Source organism: Macaca thibetana, chromosome 11, assembly GCF_024542745.1.
Source record: "Macaca thibetana thibetana isolate TM-01 chromosome 11, ASM2454274v1, whole genome shotgun sequence".
Classification (NCBI taxonomy): domain Eukaryota; kingdom Metazoa; phylum Chordata; class Mammalia; order Primates; family Cercopithecidae; genus Macaca; species Macaca thibetana.
The window spans coordinates 118,347,270-118,362,823 of NC_065588.1; the positions used below are offsets into that span (position 1 = coordinate 118,347,270).

The window sequence follows — 15,554 nt, forward strand, 5'->3', positions numbered from 1 at the left end:
ATCGCGCCACTGCACTCCAGCCTGGGTGACAGAGTGAGATCCTATCTCAAAACAAAATTTCTGAGTTTTGCTCAGTGTATCACGGTTGTGTGAGATGTTCACATTAGGGAAACTGGGTGAGGGGTCTAGGGAACATGGCACTATCTTGGCAAGCCTAAAATCATTTCAACATAAAGATTTTAAAAAATGAAATCTGTACCACCTTTCTGACTCAGTCACCCCTGAATTATTTCCACTATCTGCCCTGTGCCTTTCAATTATTGAGCAAACGCTCCTGCCGGCGCCATAGCACCTGGGTGCCCTCGCTCACTGCCTGGCCTGTGCAGACCCAGCCTTCTGCTGTGCTTCGAGGTGATGCAAACAAAAGGGTCTTTTTTTAAACATCTGTGTCCTCAAGCTGTGGCTGCCTGAGACCCTGGTGTTTTCGGCTTGAGCGTGTTCTTTAGGGATTTGGCCAGCAGTTCCCCTGCGGGTAGCTATTTCCAAATTGACTGTAATAAATAGATGCCAGGCGCTGGGAGTTGACGGCAGTTGCCACCCTGCTCATATGTCATGTAACCGTCCTCTGCTAGCTTAGCTGGAAGGAATATTAAAAAAAAAAAAAAAGAAAACAAAAGCCGGTTGATGCAACACTGTTCAGCAGCAGTGCGATGCTGACTGGTGGGACAGTGAACTGCGGGTCTCCGCGCCCCGAAGCTTGTGTTCTCTGGAGTGCACTGATGCCAAGGTGGACTCGCGTTTGTCAGTGCCCAGGCGAGAGGCATCAGCTCCAGGAAGGTTGTTGTCCAGCGCTGGCGTCACTGCCCTCCCTGGGAGTGTGAAATCGCAAGTGGTGCCATGAGGCAAGGGTGGGGCATCAGTATCGAAGCTGCCCCCACTCAAAAGGGCTCGGACCATGGCCGGGTACGGCGGCTCACGCCTGTAATCCCAACACTTTGGGAGGCCGAGGCGGGCGGATCACGAGGTCAGGAGATCAACACCATCCTAGCTAACATGGTGAAACCCCGTCTTTACTAAAAAAAAAAATACAAAAAATTAGCCGGGCGTAGTGGGGCGGGCACCTGTAGTCCCAGCTACTCGGGAGGCTGAGGCAGGAGAATGGCATGAACCTGGGAGGCGGAGCTTGCAGTGAGCCAAGATCACGCCACTGCACTCTAGCCTGGGCAACAGAGCGAGACTCCATCTCAAAAAAACAAAACAAAACAAAACAAAACCAAAAGGGCTCGGACCATCATCTGAGGCCCCCTCCCCATGTCCTCTTGTTGTTTTGATTGGAAGTCATAAAACACATCAGTGTAAACATAGTATTTATTTTTGCATATCTTTTTAAAGCTGCACATCTTTAAAGCTGGTGAAGTTTTTTGAGGGGGAACAAGTTTCATGATCACAGCCAGGGCAGGCTCCGGTGAGCACTTCATGCCACCTGGATGTGCTGCAGACTGCACCACCCCCAGCCCACCAGCCAGACTGACTGCCCTGGAGAAGGGACAGTAGGTAGTCCCCTGGGCCTGGACCACAACTGTCCCTGCACCCGCGAGGGGATGGGGGAGTGGGGCACATGCCCCCTAGATGCGCGGGTGGCCGCCGTCCCCCTCCCCTGGAAGCATCTCATTTCTTCCTTTATAATCTGAGCGAGATGGGGCTGGAAGAAGTGGCTGTAATCCTAGCTCTTTAGGAGGCCAAAGTGGGCAGATCACCTGAAGTCAGAAGTTTGAGACCAGCCTGGCCAACATGGCAAAATCCCATCTCTACTAAAAATATAAAAATTAGCCGGGTGCGGTGGCACGTGCCTGTAATCCCAGCTACTTGGGAGGCTGAGGCAGGTTAACCTGGGAAGCAAAGGCTGCAGTGAGCCGAGATGGCACCACTGCACTCCAGCCTGGGTAACAGAGCCAGTCTTCATCTAAAAATAGAAAAAAAAAAAAACCTGTGAGAGATAGACTTCATTTATTTACCCACTCATGAATTCAACAAACACTGACTGTGTGCTGGGCACTGTGTGAGCGCTGCCTATCTGGGGTGAACAAGAGAGTGGCTGTTGTTTTTAGGGGGCTCATGTGAAACAAACAGATTAACGTAAACTTGCAAATGGAGGTCAGAGCCACGAGGGAATAGCCCGGCCCCTGTGAGAGGGATTCCCTAGAGAGGAGAATGTTCCAGAGGGGGCCAAGTGAGCCAAAGCTGGGAGCTGCGGAAGAGCCAGATGCATTCAGTGAATCAAAGGTTTGTACAGTCAACCCTGGGGAGTACTGCAGGCTCCAGACAAGGCATCTAGAATGACATCTAGTGTTCCTTTACCACTGCCATTGTATGATTCTTCCTCATGAGTCTTAGTAGGAATGTTTCATTTGGAAAGTGGGTAAGTGGCCAGGTGCAGCGGCTCACACCTGTAATCCCAGCACTTTGGGAGGCTGAGGTGGGAGGATCACTTGAAGCCAGGAGTTCGAGACCAGCCTGGGCAACACAGCAAGACCCCGACTCTATTAAATTTAAAAAGAAAAAATAAAGGAAGTGGGTAGGAAGAATGGAGGCTGGCCAAGTGTTCCAAGTGGAAGATCTGGCCACTTCTCATTTCTTCATATCCCAGGACCCTGATGTGGGATAGGCGGCCACTCAGAGGGTCCCAGGAAAGACCAGCCCCAAAGTCAGCATGTTGCTGCCTGTGACACCAGCCACAGATTGAATGGCTCACAGTGGGTTTCAGCCCCACAGACTTTAAGTCCTTGAGTTGGCACTTTTTCATGCTTTTGAGTTTTCCAGGGATTTCAAGTTTTTAAAAATGAAATCAGCTGGGCACCATTGCTCATGCCTGTAATCCCAACTCTTTGGGAGGCCAAGGCAGGAGGATCGTTTGGGCCTAGGAGTTCGAGACCAGCCTGGGCAACATGGTGAAATCCCGTTTTTATAAAAAATACAAAATTTAGGCTGGGCACAGTGGCTCACACCTGTAATCCCAGCACTTTGGGAGGTCGAGGTGGGCGGATCACCTGAGGTCAGGAGTTCGAGACCAGCCTGGGCAACATGGTGAAATCCTGTCTTTACTAAAAATACAAAAATTAGCTGGACGTGGTGGCACGCACCTGTAATCCCAGCTACTCAAGCGGCTGAGGCGGGAGAATCGCTTGAATTTGGGAGGTGGAGGTTGCAGTAAGCCAAGATTGTGCCACTGCACTCCAGCCTGGGTGACAGAGCAAGATTCCATCTCAAAAAAATAAATACAAAATTTAGCTGGGCATGGTGGCATGAGGCTGTGGTCCTAGCTACTCAGGAGGCTGAGGTGGGAGGATCACTTGAGCCTGGAGAAGCTGAGGTGCAGTGAGCTGTTTTGCACCACTGCACTTCAGCCTGGGCAGCAGAGTGAGACCCTGTCTCAAAGAAGGAGAAGGAGAAGGAGAGAGGGACAGTTTCAATTTGGTGTCAATCATGATCTTTGGTTTGCAGTAACAGAAATTGACTCTGCTTAGCTTAAGTGGAAAAGGACTTGATTTCAAAGCTACCAGGCAACTCAGAGAATCAATAGAGATACTGGAGAAGCAAGCCTTGGAGATGAATGGGAACAAAAGGATGCCAGGATGCCCCAGTGGTGCTGCCACCCCTGAGCACTCGATCCTCCAATCCTGTTAAGCTTTCCAATGGCCACGTCTGCTGTGAGTCATTTCTCCATTGTCCCTACCTTCCTCAAACCTCAAAGTCAAAATCAATCCCACAATGAGATCCCGCTTGACCTCCACTAGGATAGCTAAAAAATTTATAAGACAATAACAAGTGTTGGCGAGGATGTGGAGCAGTTGCCACATAACCGGTGGAAGTGTAAAAGGGTGCTGCTGCTTTGGAAAGCAGCTTGGCAGTTCCTCAAAATGTTAAATATAGAATTACCATATGACCCAGCAATTACCTTCCTAGGTATGTAGCCAAGATAAGGGAAAATATACACCCACACATAAAGACCATTATATATTAGTGTTCATAGCAACATTAATCATAGTAGCCAAAAGGTAAGGTAAGACCAGGCACAATTGCTCATACCACAGATCATAGATCCCAGCACTTTGGGAGGCCAAGGTGGGAGAATTGCTTGAATCCAGTAGTTCGAAACTTCACGACTAGCCTGGGCAAAAGAGACCTCATCTCTAAAAAAAAAAAAAAAAAAAAAAAAAACACACAAGGCCGAACATGGTGGCTCACGCCTGTAATCCCAGCACTTTGGGAGGCAGAGGCAGGTGGAGCACCTGAGGTCAGGAGTTTGAGACCAGAGCCCAGCCAACATGGTGAAACCCCATCTCTACTAAAAACGCAAAAATTAGCTGGGCATGGTGGCTTGAACGTGTAATCCCAGATACTTGGAAGGCTGAGGCATGAGAATGGCTTGAACTTGGGAGGCAGAGGTTTCAGTGAGTTGAGATCACGCCATTGCATTCCAGCCTGGGTGACAGAGCGAGACTCCGTCTCAAAAAAAAAAAAAAAAAAGAAAAGAAAAACAAAAAGTAGAAACAACCCAATAACCATCAACGAAAGAATGGAAAAATCAATTGTGGTATATCTATACAATGGAATATTATTTAGCTATAAGAAGAAATGATGTATTAATACATGCTACAAGATAGATGATCTTTGAAAACATGCTAAGGGAAAGAAGCCAGACCTAAAAGGCCACATATTGTATGACTCAATTTATGTGAAACATCCTCAATTTATGTGAAACCATAGAGAGCAGTGGTTGCCAGGGGCTGTGGGGAGGGGAGACGGAGAGTGACTGTTTAATGGGTACAGGGTTTCTTTTTTTTTTTTTTTTTTTTTTTTTTTTTGAGACGGAGTCTCGCTCTGTCGCCCAGGCTGGAGTGCAGTGGCGCGATCTCGGCTCACTGCAAGCTCCGCCTCCCGGGTTCACGCCATTCTCCTGCCTCAGCCTCCCGAGTAGCTGGGACTACAGGTGCCCACAACCGCGCCCGGCTAATTTTTTGTATTTTTAGTAGAGACGGGGTTTCACCGTGGTCTCGATCTCCTGACCTTGTGATCCGCCCGCCTCGGCCTCCCAAAGTGCTGGGATTACAGGCGTGAGCCACCGCGCCCGGCACAGGGTTTCTTTTATGGATGATGAAATGTTCTAAAATTGATTGTGGTGACAGTTGCACAACTCTGTGAATATGCTAAAAACCACTGAATTATATACTTTAAAAGGGTGAATTTTATGCTGCATGAATTATATCTTAATAAAACCATTATTTTTAAAAAATCAACTGACTAGACCATCCACTATCCATGCCTAAAGTTGGAACCCATGCCCAGGACTTAACTGGGCCCCCAGTTAAGAGAGAGACAGACCCCCTTTAGCTCCTGTAGCGGGGTGGGGAGGGGCTGCCTCCACCCACAAAGGCTCACCCGGAACTGGGAGGGTGTTCAGATGCTGAACAGGCGGAATCACTCCACATGTGGAGATTACAGGGGAAGAAATCTGGGCAGCCTTCTAGATCCCTGGCCTAAGAATGTACCGAGCCTGTGTGTAGAAAGATTCCAACTGTTAACTCCAAGTCACTGTGTCATCCAGACTTTCTGCATTTAGAAAATGCTAATAATTTGGGACCTCACTGAACTCCACCAACTGCATGCTGCTAAATGCTTATCAACCAGCTCTGGGTGGGAAAGAGGGGAGGGGCCTGACATATAGCACTTGCCAATTTCCATAGTGTAAATATTCCCATTAGAGCTGATTTCAAACTATCAGCATTATGACATATGTGGAGTCCAGAAGCCCAGTTTCCCCAATTGGGAGAGCTGAGTTCTGGCCACAACTCTGCTAAGTGGCTGGGCAGCTATTGATTGTAGCTTTCTTTTCTGTAAAAGGAGGGAGGCGGCCTTGATGGTGTTTTTTGTGCTTTGCTTCATAGCCTTTCTGTTCCTGTGTCAGAGGAAGGGAGTATATTTCATTCTGTGGTTGGAGCTTTCTCCTTAAAGCTTTGCCTCTTTGCTAGGCCTGGCTAATGACCTGCTCCTTAAACACCAGAGCACCTCTGTTTATGAAACCACAGGCTGCTGCTGCTGCCACTGCAAGTTGCTAGGCTGCAGAGACTCACTGAGGCTGGGCCTGCACACGCCTCACAATTACACATCTCTGTTCCAGAGATGGAAACCTCCTCCACCCAGCAGTGGTGAACGAGCCTCCAACCCAGAGGAACAGCAGCAGGAGTGGATGGAGACTTGAATTTAGAAAGCCAGAAAAGGGGAATAGTTTGACTTTAGTCCCCAGCGAGGATTATTACATAGTAATGATGTTTAATCATTATGATGATTATAATGACGACGTGAGCAATTGTACAGGTCCTTTAACAAATTTAGTCGTGTGTCACTTAACGACGAGGATATGTCCTAAGAAATGCATTGTTGGGGCCAGGTGCGGTGGCTCACACCTGTAATCCCAGCACTTTGGGAGGCCGAGGCGGGTGGATCACGAGGTCAGGAGATCGAGACTATCCTGGCTAACACGGTGAAACCCTGTCTCTACTAAAAATACAAAAAATTAGCTGGGTGTGGTGGCGGGCACCTGTAGTCCCAGCTACTCGGGAGGCTGAGGCAGGAGAATGGCGTGAACCTGGGAGGAGGAGCTTGCAGTGAGCCGAGATGTGCCACTGCACTCCAGCCTGGGTGACAGAGTGAGACTCCATCTCAAAAAAAAAAAAAAAAAAGAAATGTATTGTTGGGGCAATTTTTTTCATTTTTTTTAAGAGACAGAGTCTCATTCTGTCACTCAGGCTGGAGTGCAGTAGCACAATCACAGCTCACTGCTGCCTTGAACTCCTGGGCTTAAGCGATCCTTCCACCTCAGCTGGCCGAGTGCACCACCACACCTGGCTGATTTTCTTTTTTTTTTTTTTTTTTTTTTTTTTTTTTTATCATTTTTTTGTAAAGAGTAAGTCTGGCTATGTTGCCCAGACTAGGCTTGAACTCCTGGCCTCAAGTGGTCCTCCTACTTTGGCCTCCAAAGTGCTGGGAGTACAGGTGTGAGCCATGGTGCCCAGCCCAGGCAATTTCATCAGTGTGCAAACAGCATGGAGTGTGATTACACAAACCCAGATGGTGTCACCTCCTGTATACCTAGGCTAGATGGTAGAGCCTACTGCTCCTACGCTACAAACCTGTGCAGCCTGGGAATCCTGTACTGTACTGCACTGAATTCTGTAGGCAATTGTAACACAGCGGTAAGGGTCTGTGTATCTAAACATTTCTAAGCATAGAAAAGGTAGAGTAAAACTACAGTGTAAAACATAAAAAATGGTCCCTCTGCAAAGACACTTCCCGTGAATGGATCTTGCAGGCTAGAACTTGCTCTGGGTGAGTCAGTGAGTGGTGAGGGAATGTGAAGGCCCAGGACATTACTATCCACTACAATAGGCTTTACAAACATAGTATACTTCCGCTGCATTAGATTTGTTTTAAAAATAGAGTTAGAGCCAGGCGCGGTGGCTCATGCCTGTAATCCCAGCACTTTGGGAGGCTGAGGCGGGTGGATCACCTGAGGTCAGGAGTTCCAGACCAGCCTGACCAACATGGTGAAACCCCGTCGCTACTAAAAATACAAAAATTAGCCAGGTGTGGTGGCAGGCGCCTGTAATCCCAGCTACTTGGGAGGCCGAGGCAGGAGAATCGCTTGAACCAGAGAGGGGAAGGTTGCAATGAGCCGAGATCATGCCATTGCACTCCAGCCTGGGCAACAAGAGTGAAACTGCATCTCAAAAAATAAAAAAATAAAAATAAAAAAATAAAGTTAGGCTGGGCATGGTGGCTCACACATGTAATCCCAGCACTTTGGGAGGCTGAGGCAGAAAGATCCTTTGAGCTCAAGAGTTTGAGACCAGCCTGGGCAACAAAGCGAGACTCCCGTCTCTACAATAAAGAAAAAAAAAAGCGTGGTGGCATACACCTGTAGTCCCAGCCTCCTCAGGAGGCTGAGGATGGCTTGAACCAGAGGGTCAAAGCTGCAGTGAGCCATGATCCTGCTATTGCACTCCAGCCTGGGCAATAGAGTGAGACCCTGTCTCAAAAAAGTAAATAAATAAAAAATAGCTGGGCATGGTCACACACACCTGTGGTCCCAGCTACTCAGGAGGCTGAGGTAGGAGGCTTACTTGAGCCTGGGAGGTGGAGGCTGCAGTGAGCCTTGATCCTGCCACTGCACTCCAGCCTGGGCAGAGTGAGACCCTGTCTCTAAATAAATAAAGTAATTGCGGGAGCAAGACCCTGTCTCTAAATTAATGAATGAATTTAATCAAAGTAATTGCACTCTGATGTGAGGATGGATCCAATGTCGTCAGCTCCGTTACAATTTTCTGGGACCACCGTCGTATATGCAGTGGCTGACTGGAACATTGTTATGTGGCACACTTCCGTCCTTTCTGATGTAGCACCTACTGTGTAGCGACACTGTTGTAAGTGCTTGACAGATAATGTGTGTAATTTTCTTTTGTTTTTTTGTTTGTTTGTTTGAGACGGAATCTCACTCTGTTGCTCAGGCTGGAGTGCAGTGGCACGATCTCCGCTCACTGCAAACTCCGCCTCCCGGGTTCATGCCATTCTCCTGCCTCAGCCTCCCAAATAGCTGGGACTACAGCGCCCGCCACCACGCCCGGCTAATTTTTTGTATTTTTAGTAGAGGTGGGGTTTCACCATGTTAGCCAGGATGGTCTCCATCTCCTGACCTCGTGATCCGCTCGCCTCCACCTCCCAAAGTGCTAGGATTACAGGCGTGAGCCACCTCGCCTGGCCTGGTGTGCGTAATTTTCGTAAGAACCCTATGAGATGGGTGTAGTTATTTTCATCCCCATTTTACAGATGAGACACAGAGAGGTTAAGACATTTGACACAGCCATAACTAACTCACTTCTGTGACCCTGGAATCTCTCTTTTACTCTTTTTTTTTCTTTTCTTTTCTTTGAGACAGAGTCTCGCTCTGTTACCCAGGCTGGAGTGCAGTGGTATGATCTCTGCTCACTGAAACCTCCATCTCCCGGGTTCAAGTGATTCTCCTTCCTCAGCCTCCTGAGTAGCTGGGATTACAGGCACGTGCCACCGTGCCTGGGTAATTTTTGTATTTTTAGTAGAGACAGGGTTTTGCCATGTTGGCCAGTCTGGTCTTGAACTTCTCACCTCAGGTGATCTGCCCACCCACCTCAGCCTCCCAAAGTGCTAGGATTACAAGTGTGAGCCACTGCGCCTGGCCTTTTATTCTTTTTTTTTTTTTGAGACGGAGTCTCGCTGTGTCTCCCAGGCTGGAGTGCAGTGGCATGATCTCGGCTCACTGCAAGCTCCGCCTCCCGGGTTCACGCCATTCTCCCGCCTCAGCCTCCCAAGTAGCTGAGACTACAGGCGCCCGCCACCACGCCCGGCTAGTTTTTTTTGTATTTTTAGTAGAGACGGGGTTTCACCATGTTAGCCAGGATAGTCTTGATCTCCTGACCTCGTGATCCACCTGCCTCGGCCTCCCAAAGTGCTGGGATTACAGGCTTGAGCCACCGCGCCCGGCCTATTCTTTTAATATACCTAGAATAATAGTAAACATATGTAGAGAGCTTGACTTCCAGTTTCTGGTAAACAATTAGACTAACTCTCGAAGTAACTAAAAATGCTAGGAAAAGTATTTGAAAATATGCTAAAAGCCCCTATGTGCTGACTGTAAGAAAGAAGACAGTGAGAAATTAGGCCAAAATTGAAGGAAAAAAACGCTGAAAGGTAATCTGGAAAGGAAGCCACTTTAACTTGTGCCAGCGCTAGCATATTTGAACTTGACCATGAATGGTTTTATGGGGCAAAAGGCCAGAAAATTAGGCTGGGCATGGTGGCTCACGCCTGTAATCCCAGCACTTTGGAAGGCCAAGGCGGGCGGATCATGAGGTCAGGAGATTGAGACCATCCTGCCTAACATGATGAAATTCTGTCTCTACTAAAAATACAAAAAAAAAAATTAGCCAGGCGTGGTTGCGGACACCTGTAGTCCCAGCTACTCGGGAGGCTGAGGCAGGAGAATGGTGTGAATCCGGGAGGCAGAACTTGCAGTGAGCCAAGATTACACCACCGCACTCCAGCCTGGGCAGTGACAGAGCAAGACTTTGTCTCAAAAAAAAAAAAAAAAAAAAAGGCCAGAAAATTAAAGAATTAAAGTCCATGAGTCACACTAAGTGGGAGTCCTTTCCCATGATAATTTGGGCCTTGTCGGACTCCACCAATGGTATGCTGGTAAATGTTCAACCACGAGCTCTGGCTGGGCCTGGGGAAGGAGGGTCCTGATGTATAGATCATTTGCCAATTTCCATGGTGTAAATACTCCCACCACAGCTGATTCCAGACTCTCAGCATGAGGTCACTGAACACAGCGCTGGGAAGCAGAGGCCTGTAAACCACCTGCAGCACAACCCTGACTCCACCCTCAGACTACAAGGAGTCAACCAGTCTGGCACAGTTGTGTGGCCAGTATTCACATCACCTGAGTGGTCAGGGACTCACAAACCCTGAACTTGGATTAAGGTCATCCCGGACTAGCGGTGACCTGAGGAGCCTGGCAGAAGCCAATATAAATTATCTCCGGGGAAGGCCTCAAATTATCCCTATGAATAAATTTTAAAATAGTGTCCAGAATGGTCAAAGAGACCCAGGCATATAACAAGGAACTATGACACCATGAGCAAGACCTAGCAGAAACAGACTCTCGGAGATGTCAAATATTAGAATCATCAGACACAGGCTGTAAAACTACTGTGCTTTGTTGAAAGAAAGAAGTGTAAAAATACCTGCAGGAGACAGGAAACTACTAAAAGTGACATACTAGATTTACAAAGGACATTTGAAGAAAGCTTTATGGTTTTTATCAGGGATCAAAATCACAAATACCTTCAGGGGCCAGAGAGGTAATACAAATGAGTAAAGTGGCTATGAGTGCACTGGTGACCCAGAGAATTCTCTTTGAAAAATACAGGGTCCTTCAGCTCTAGCCAATGGGTGCCATGTAGCACTGAGGGTCCAGTTTGCAGGTCTGCTGGTTCTAGAGAAGCTGGGTATTTATTTTTTTTTCCTTCCTTCCTTCCTTCCTTCCTTCCTTCCTTCCTTCCTTCCCTCTCTCCCACCCTCCCTCCTTCCTCCTCCCTCCCTTCCTTCTTCCTTCCCTCCCTCCCTCTCCTCCTCCCTCTTTCTGTTTTCTTCTTTCGTTCTTTTCTTTCTTCTCTCTCTCTTTCGTTCCTTCTTTCTTTTCTTTCCTTTCTTTTCTCTCTCTCTCTCTCTCTCTCTCTCTCTTTCCTTCATGCAGTGGCATGATCTTGGCTCATTGCAGCCTCTATGTTCTGGGCTCAAGCCATCTTCCCACCTCAGCCTCCTGAGCAGCTGGGGCTGCAGATGCGCACAACCACAACTGGCTATTTTTTTAATTTTTTGTAGAGATGGGGTTTCACCATGTTGCCCAGGCTGGTCTCAAACTCCTGGCCTCTAGCAATCCACCCTCCTTGGCCTCCCAAAGTGCTGGGATCACAGGTGTGAGCCACCGCACCCAGCCTAGATTTCTTTTTATTATGATCAAATACACATAAAATTGACCATTGTAACCATTTAACAGTGTACAATTCAGTGTCATTAAGTACATTCGCACTGTTCTGCAACCATCACCACTATCTCATCCCAGAACTTTCCTATCACTCCAAAAGGAAACCCTACATCCGTTAGCAGTCACTCCTGTTCTCCCCTCCCCCTTGCCCCTGGTAACCACCAATCTGATGTCTGTCTTTATGGATTCGCCTAGTTTTAGATATCTCCCACAAATGGACTTCTTTATCCTTTTGTGACCGGCTTCTTTCACTTAGCATGTTTTAAGGTTCACCCATGTTGTAGCATGTATTCATTCCCTTTCATGGCTGAATAATATCCCGTTGTGTGGATAGACACATTTATCCGTTCCTCAGTCACTATCTGAATTCTGACATAATATTTTCCTATTTTAAATTTTAAGATACATCTTTTTAAAGTTTCGTGTGGCCCAAAGCACCTATCTATTGATCTCACATATCTCTGTGAGATCTGTTTTATGACCTGCTCTTGCATATTTCCCCAGAAAATTCTCGGAATGATTCTCTGAAGTATTTGTTCTTTTATTTTATTTTCTCTTTTCTTTTCTTTCTTTCTTTCTCTCTCGCTCGTCTCTTTCTTTCTTCCTTTCTTCCTTCCTCTTTCTTTCTTTCTTTTTCTTTTTATTTATTTATTTATTTATTTCAGTCTTCCTCTGTCGCCCAGGCTGGAGTGCAATGGCATGATCTTGGCTCACTGCAACCTCTGCCTCCCAGGTTCAAGCGATTTTCCTTCCTCAGCCTCCCGAGTAGCTGAGATTACAGGCCCATACCAGCACGCCCAGCTAATTTTTGCATTTTTAGTAGAGACGGGGTTTATCCATGTTGGCCGGGCTGGTCTCAAACTCCTGACCTCATGATCTGCCCACTTCGGCCTCCAAAGTACTGGGATCACAGGCATGAACCACTGCATCGGCCTTTTTTTTTTTTTTTTTTTTTTTTGATCCGGGGTCTCACTCTCTCCCAGGCTGGAGTGCAGTGGCTCGATCTCCGCTCACTGCAACCTCCGTCTCCCAGGTTCAAGCGAGTCTCCTGCCTCAGCCTCCCGAGTAGCTGGGATTACAGGTGTCCACCACTGCGCCCGGCTAATTTTTGTATTTTTAGTAGAGACGGGGTTTCACCCACCATGTTGGCCAGGCTGGTATCGAACTCCTAACCTCAAGTGATCCGCCCGCCTCGGCCTCCCAAAGCGCTGGGAATACAGGCATGAGCCACCGCGCCCGGCTGGTATTTGTTTTTTTCTTCATTTTTCACGTCAGGAGTTTGAGTTTCAGAATAGTAAAAAGAAATGCCTAGGAAAAGGCCTGCGGTCCCTCCATTTCCTCAGTAGCGTTTTCCCCAAAGACCAAACCCTCCGGGGGAAACGTCTAGAATGAGTGACAGTTTAAGGCTGCAACCTTGAACTTTCCCGGGACTCAGTTTCCCCAGCTGTGAAATGGCTGCTGTCGGGCTCTCATCTCCAGGCCCGGGGCGCTGACATTTGGGCCACTCTCGGTCTCCCACTTCATTCTGGGAGCGCATTAGCTCTGGTCCAGCCGGTTCCGCAGCTGAACACCAAGACGCGGCACCCAGGTTACCCTGATCATCGCAGATTCCTCCCCAGGGCTCTGCTGGGAGGCCTCAAAAGCCCTCCTTGTAGATGGGACCAGCCCCTAGTACCCGCTAGGGCCATTTGGGCAATAACAGCGCCTGGTCTCAGTCTGGTACTGAAGTCAGGAGTGGCTTAAGGTGAAATCGTGGTCCTCCGGTGAAGCTCAGCGAAGACCCTCTCGCCTTGTTTATGACAAGGCAACTTCTAGGGGGACGGGGGCGGGAGGAAGAGTCCCTGTTACGATGCTGATCATCATTCAGCTTTTGCTGAGCAGAAAACTCTTTAGTACGCAAGGTCGAGAGTCTCTGGTAGTCCGCCTGGCCCCAGGCACCTTCCTACAACCCCAGTTTTCCAAAAGGACAAAGCCTGGGGCAGGCGACGTCCTAGCTCTCATTTGAACAGGGCCGCGGGCCAGCAGAGATGCGCGATGCCCAACTCTTTCCAAGAGCACCTCGCGTCCCGAACCGGCGCCTTCAACTCGGAGAAGTCAAGAGACCTGCAAGAAACTTGCACTACTGCACCCGCCGCCGCGCTCCGGGGGCAGGGCAGGGGCAGCTGGGCTGGGTCCCGGGGAACGCGTCCCCCCCGCCCCGCAGACCGGCTGTCTCCGGTGGACCCCTCGGCACCTGCGGCCTCCGAGGAAGGGTCTGCGCGCACGTCTGCAGGCCCGCCCCCGCCGCTCGCCCGGAGCCGGGGGTCGCCGTGCGCCCTTCGGCACCTCCCCGGGAGGGCGTGCGGGGCGTCCCCTCTGGGGGCGCAGGAGGCCCGGTGGCGCTGCCCGGTGGCCGCGGCGCCCGGAGGCCGCACTGCCGGCGGCGGCGGCGGCGCGGCTCCCCCTGCTCGGTGCAGCTGCCGCCCGGCGCTTGCGCACTGGGCCGGGCGCGCGGCGGCCCCGGGCTTTTTGTGTGTGTGTGTGTGTGCGTGTGTGTGTGTGTGTGTGTATGTGTGTGTGAGTGTGTGCGTGTGAGAGTGCGAGTGTCTGTGCGCGAGTGAGTGAGCGGCGGGCGGGCGCGAGTGTGGCCGCCGCGGAGCGCGAGCAGGACCCGGCGGGCGCGCTCCCCAGCCTCCGTCTCCCCGCCGGAACCATGTCGGGCAGGTCGGTTCGAGCCGAGACCAGGAGCCGGGCCAAAGATGATATCAAGAGGGTCATGGCGGCGATCGAGAAAGTGCGCAAATGGTAAGCGGAGGCACCCGCCGCCCCCCCGGCCACCCCGAGCCCGAGCGCGGCTCCGGAAAGCCGCGGGGCGCAGCGCCCCGGTCGCCTGCCCTGGCCCGGCCCCGCCGCGGGCCCCGGGACTTGGCGAGGGCGGGCGGGCGGCGCGCGAGCCGGGTCACCTGCGCCAGGCGGGGGCCGCGGCCGCTGCCCAGGTGCGCTCGCGCCTGTCGCCCACCTGGCGCAGCGGTGGCGGCGGCCAGGAGGCGGCGGGCGCCGGGGTCGGGCGGCTGGAGCGGCGGGGCGGCCCCCGCGGCGGCGCTCGGCTCCCGGGAGGGGGGCTCGGGGCCGGCCCCAGAAGCCATTTCGTTTTGTGCAAGTCACATGAAAGCGGCTTCCCGCGCGCCGGGGCCGCGATGCCGGCGGCGGCGGGGAAAGCGCGAGCTCCATTGTGCAGGCTCCGAGCGGGCCGCCGCCGCCGTCTCCTCCCCGCGCGCCCCGGCCCGCGCCCCGCCGCCCTCCGTCGGCCCCGGCCCGCCCGGCCGCCGGCTCCCGCCTCCCGGGCCCGGCGCCCTCGAGTCTGCGGAGTTTGCAAAGCGCGAGCCGTTTAAATTTAGCGCTTTGGGCTGCCTGGAGCGAGGGCTCTCGGCGACCAGGAAAGATGGGGGCGAGCGCCGGGCGCCAGCGGCCAGGGGCGCGGGGCGCCCACGTTCCACCCCACTCTGCGCGGCGCCCCGGGAGGGGGGCTCGGGCCAGCCGATGTTTTTGGCCAGAAGCTGTTGGTCCTGGGCCGCGGCTGCCTCTCCACACCGGGAGCTCGTGTTTGTTTTGCGGAGGGAGCCGTTGTTTTTGTTCTCTGCACTGGGGAGAGGGGGACGCGGCGGCGGCCGCGCGTGGCTTTCGGGTTCACTTTAGCGTCCCCCCGGCGTGGCCCGGTCGATATTAAGGGGCTCGAACCTTTTCGCGGCCTCGTCGGGGTCTGCTCGGAATCGGCCCCTGGGCCAGGCCCGAGGCGCGAGCAGATCGCCAGGTTGGGTCAGACTTGTTGAAAACTCCCCGATCCCTGATTTCAACTTTATTGTTTTTTTCCCACGCCTTCACCGGGTCCCGGAGGGAGAGGAGCCGCGGCGACTCTGGCCCCGAGTGTCAGCGCCCGCGGGCTCGTCCCGACGCTTTATTTCGAGCTTGGAAGCCGGGCAGGCCCGGTGGCAGGGGA

The 15,554-nt window shown here is 51.4% G+C and overlaps 1 protein-coding gene and 1 long non-coding RNA gene across 3 annotated transcripts in view; one reads left to right on the forward strand and one right to left on the reverse strand.

Annotated features, from left to right (window-relative positions):
• The window catches only part of BCL7A (BAF chromatin remodeling complex subunit BCL7A), a 237,214-nt gene that overhangs the window by 181,594 nt on the left and 40,066 nt on the right, over nucleotides 1-15,554 (forward strand). The window contains exon 2 of one of the 2 annotated variants that reach the window (XM_050748163.1): nucleotides 14,177-14,362. In XM_050748163.1, the coding sequence (XP_050604120.1) occupies nucleotides 14,271-14,362 (92 nt within the window). In that variant the 5' untranslated portion in view covers nucleotides 14,177-14,270. Of the gene's footprint in view, nucleotides 1-13,906; nucleotides 14,363-15,554 lie in introns of those variants that run through there. The other variant, XM_050748164.1, reaches the window with a different exon arrangement.
• LOC126930728 (uncharacterized) lies at nucleotides 11,524-13,742 on the reverse strand. The gene is made up of 2 exons (XR_007717665.1): nucleotides 12,599-13,742; nucleotides 11,524-12,298 (listed from the first exon to the last, which is right to left on the reverse strand). It is a non-coding gene; the product is annotated as an uncharacterized LOC126930728 (long non-coding RNA).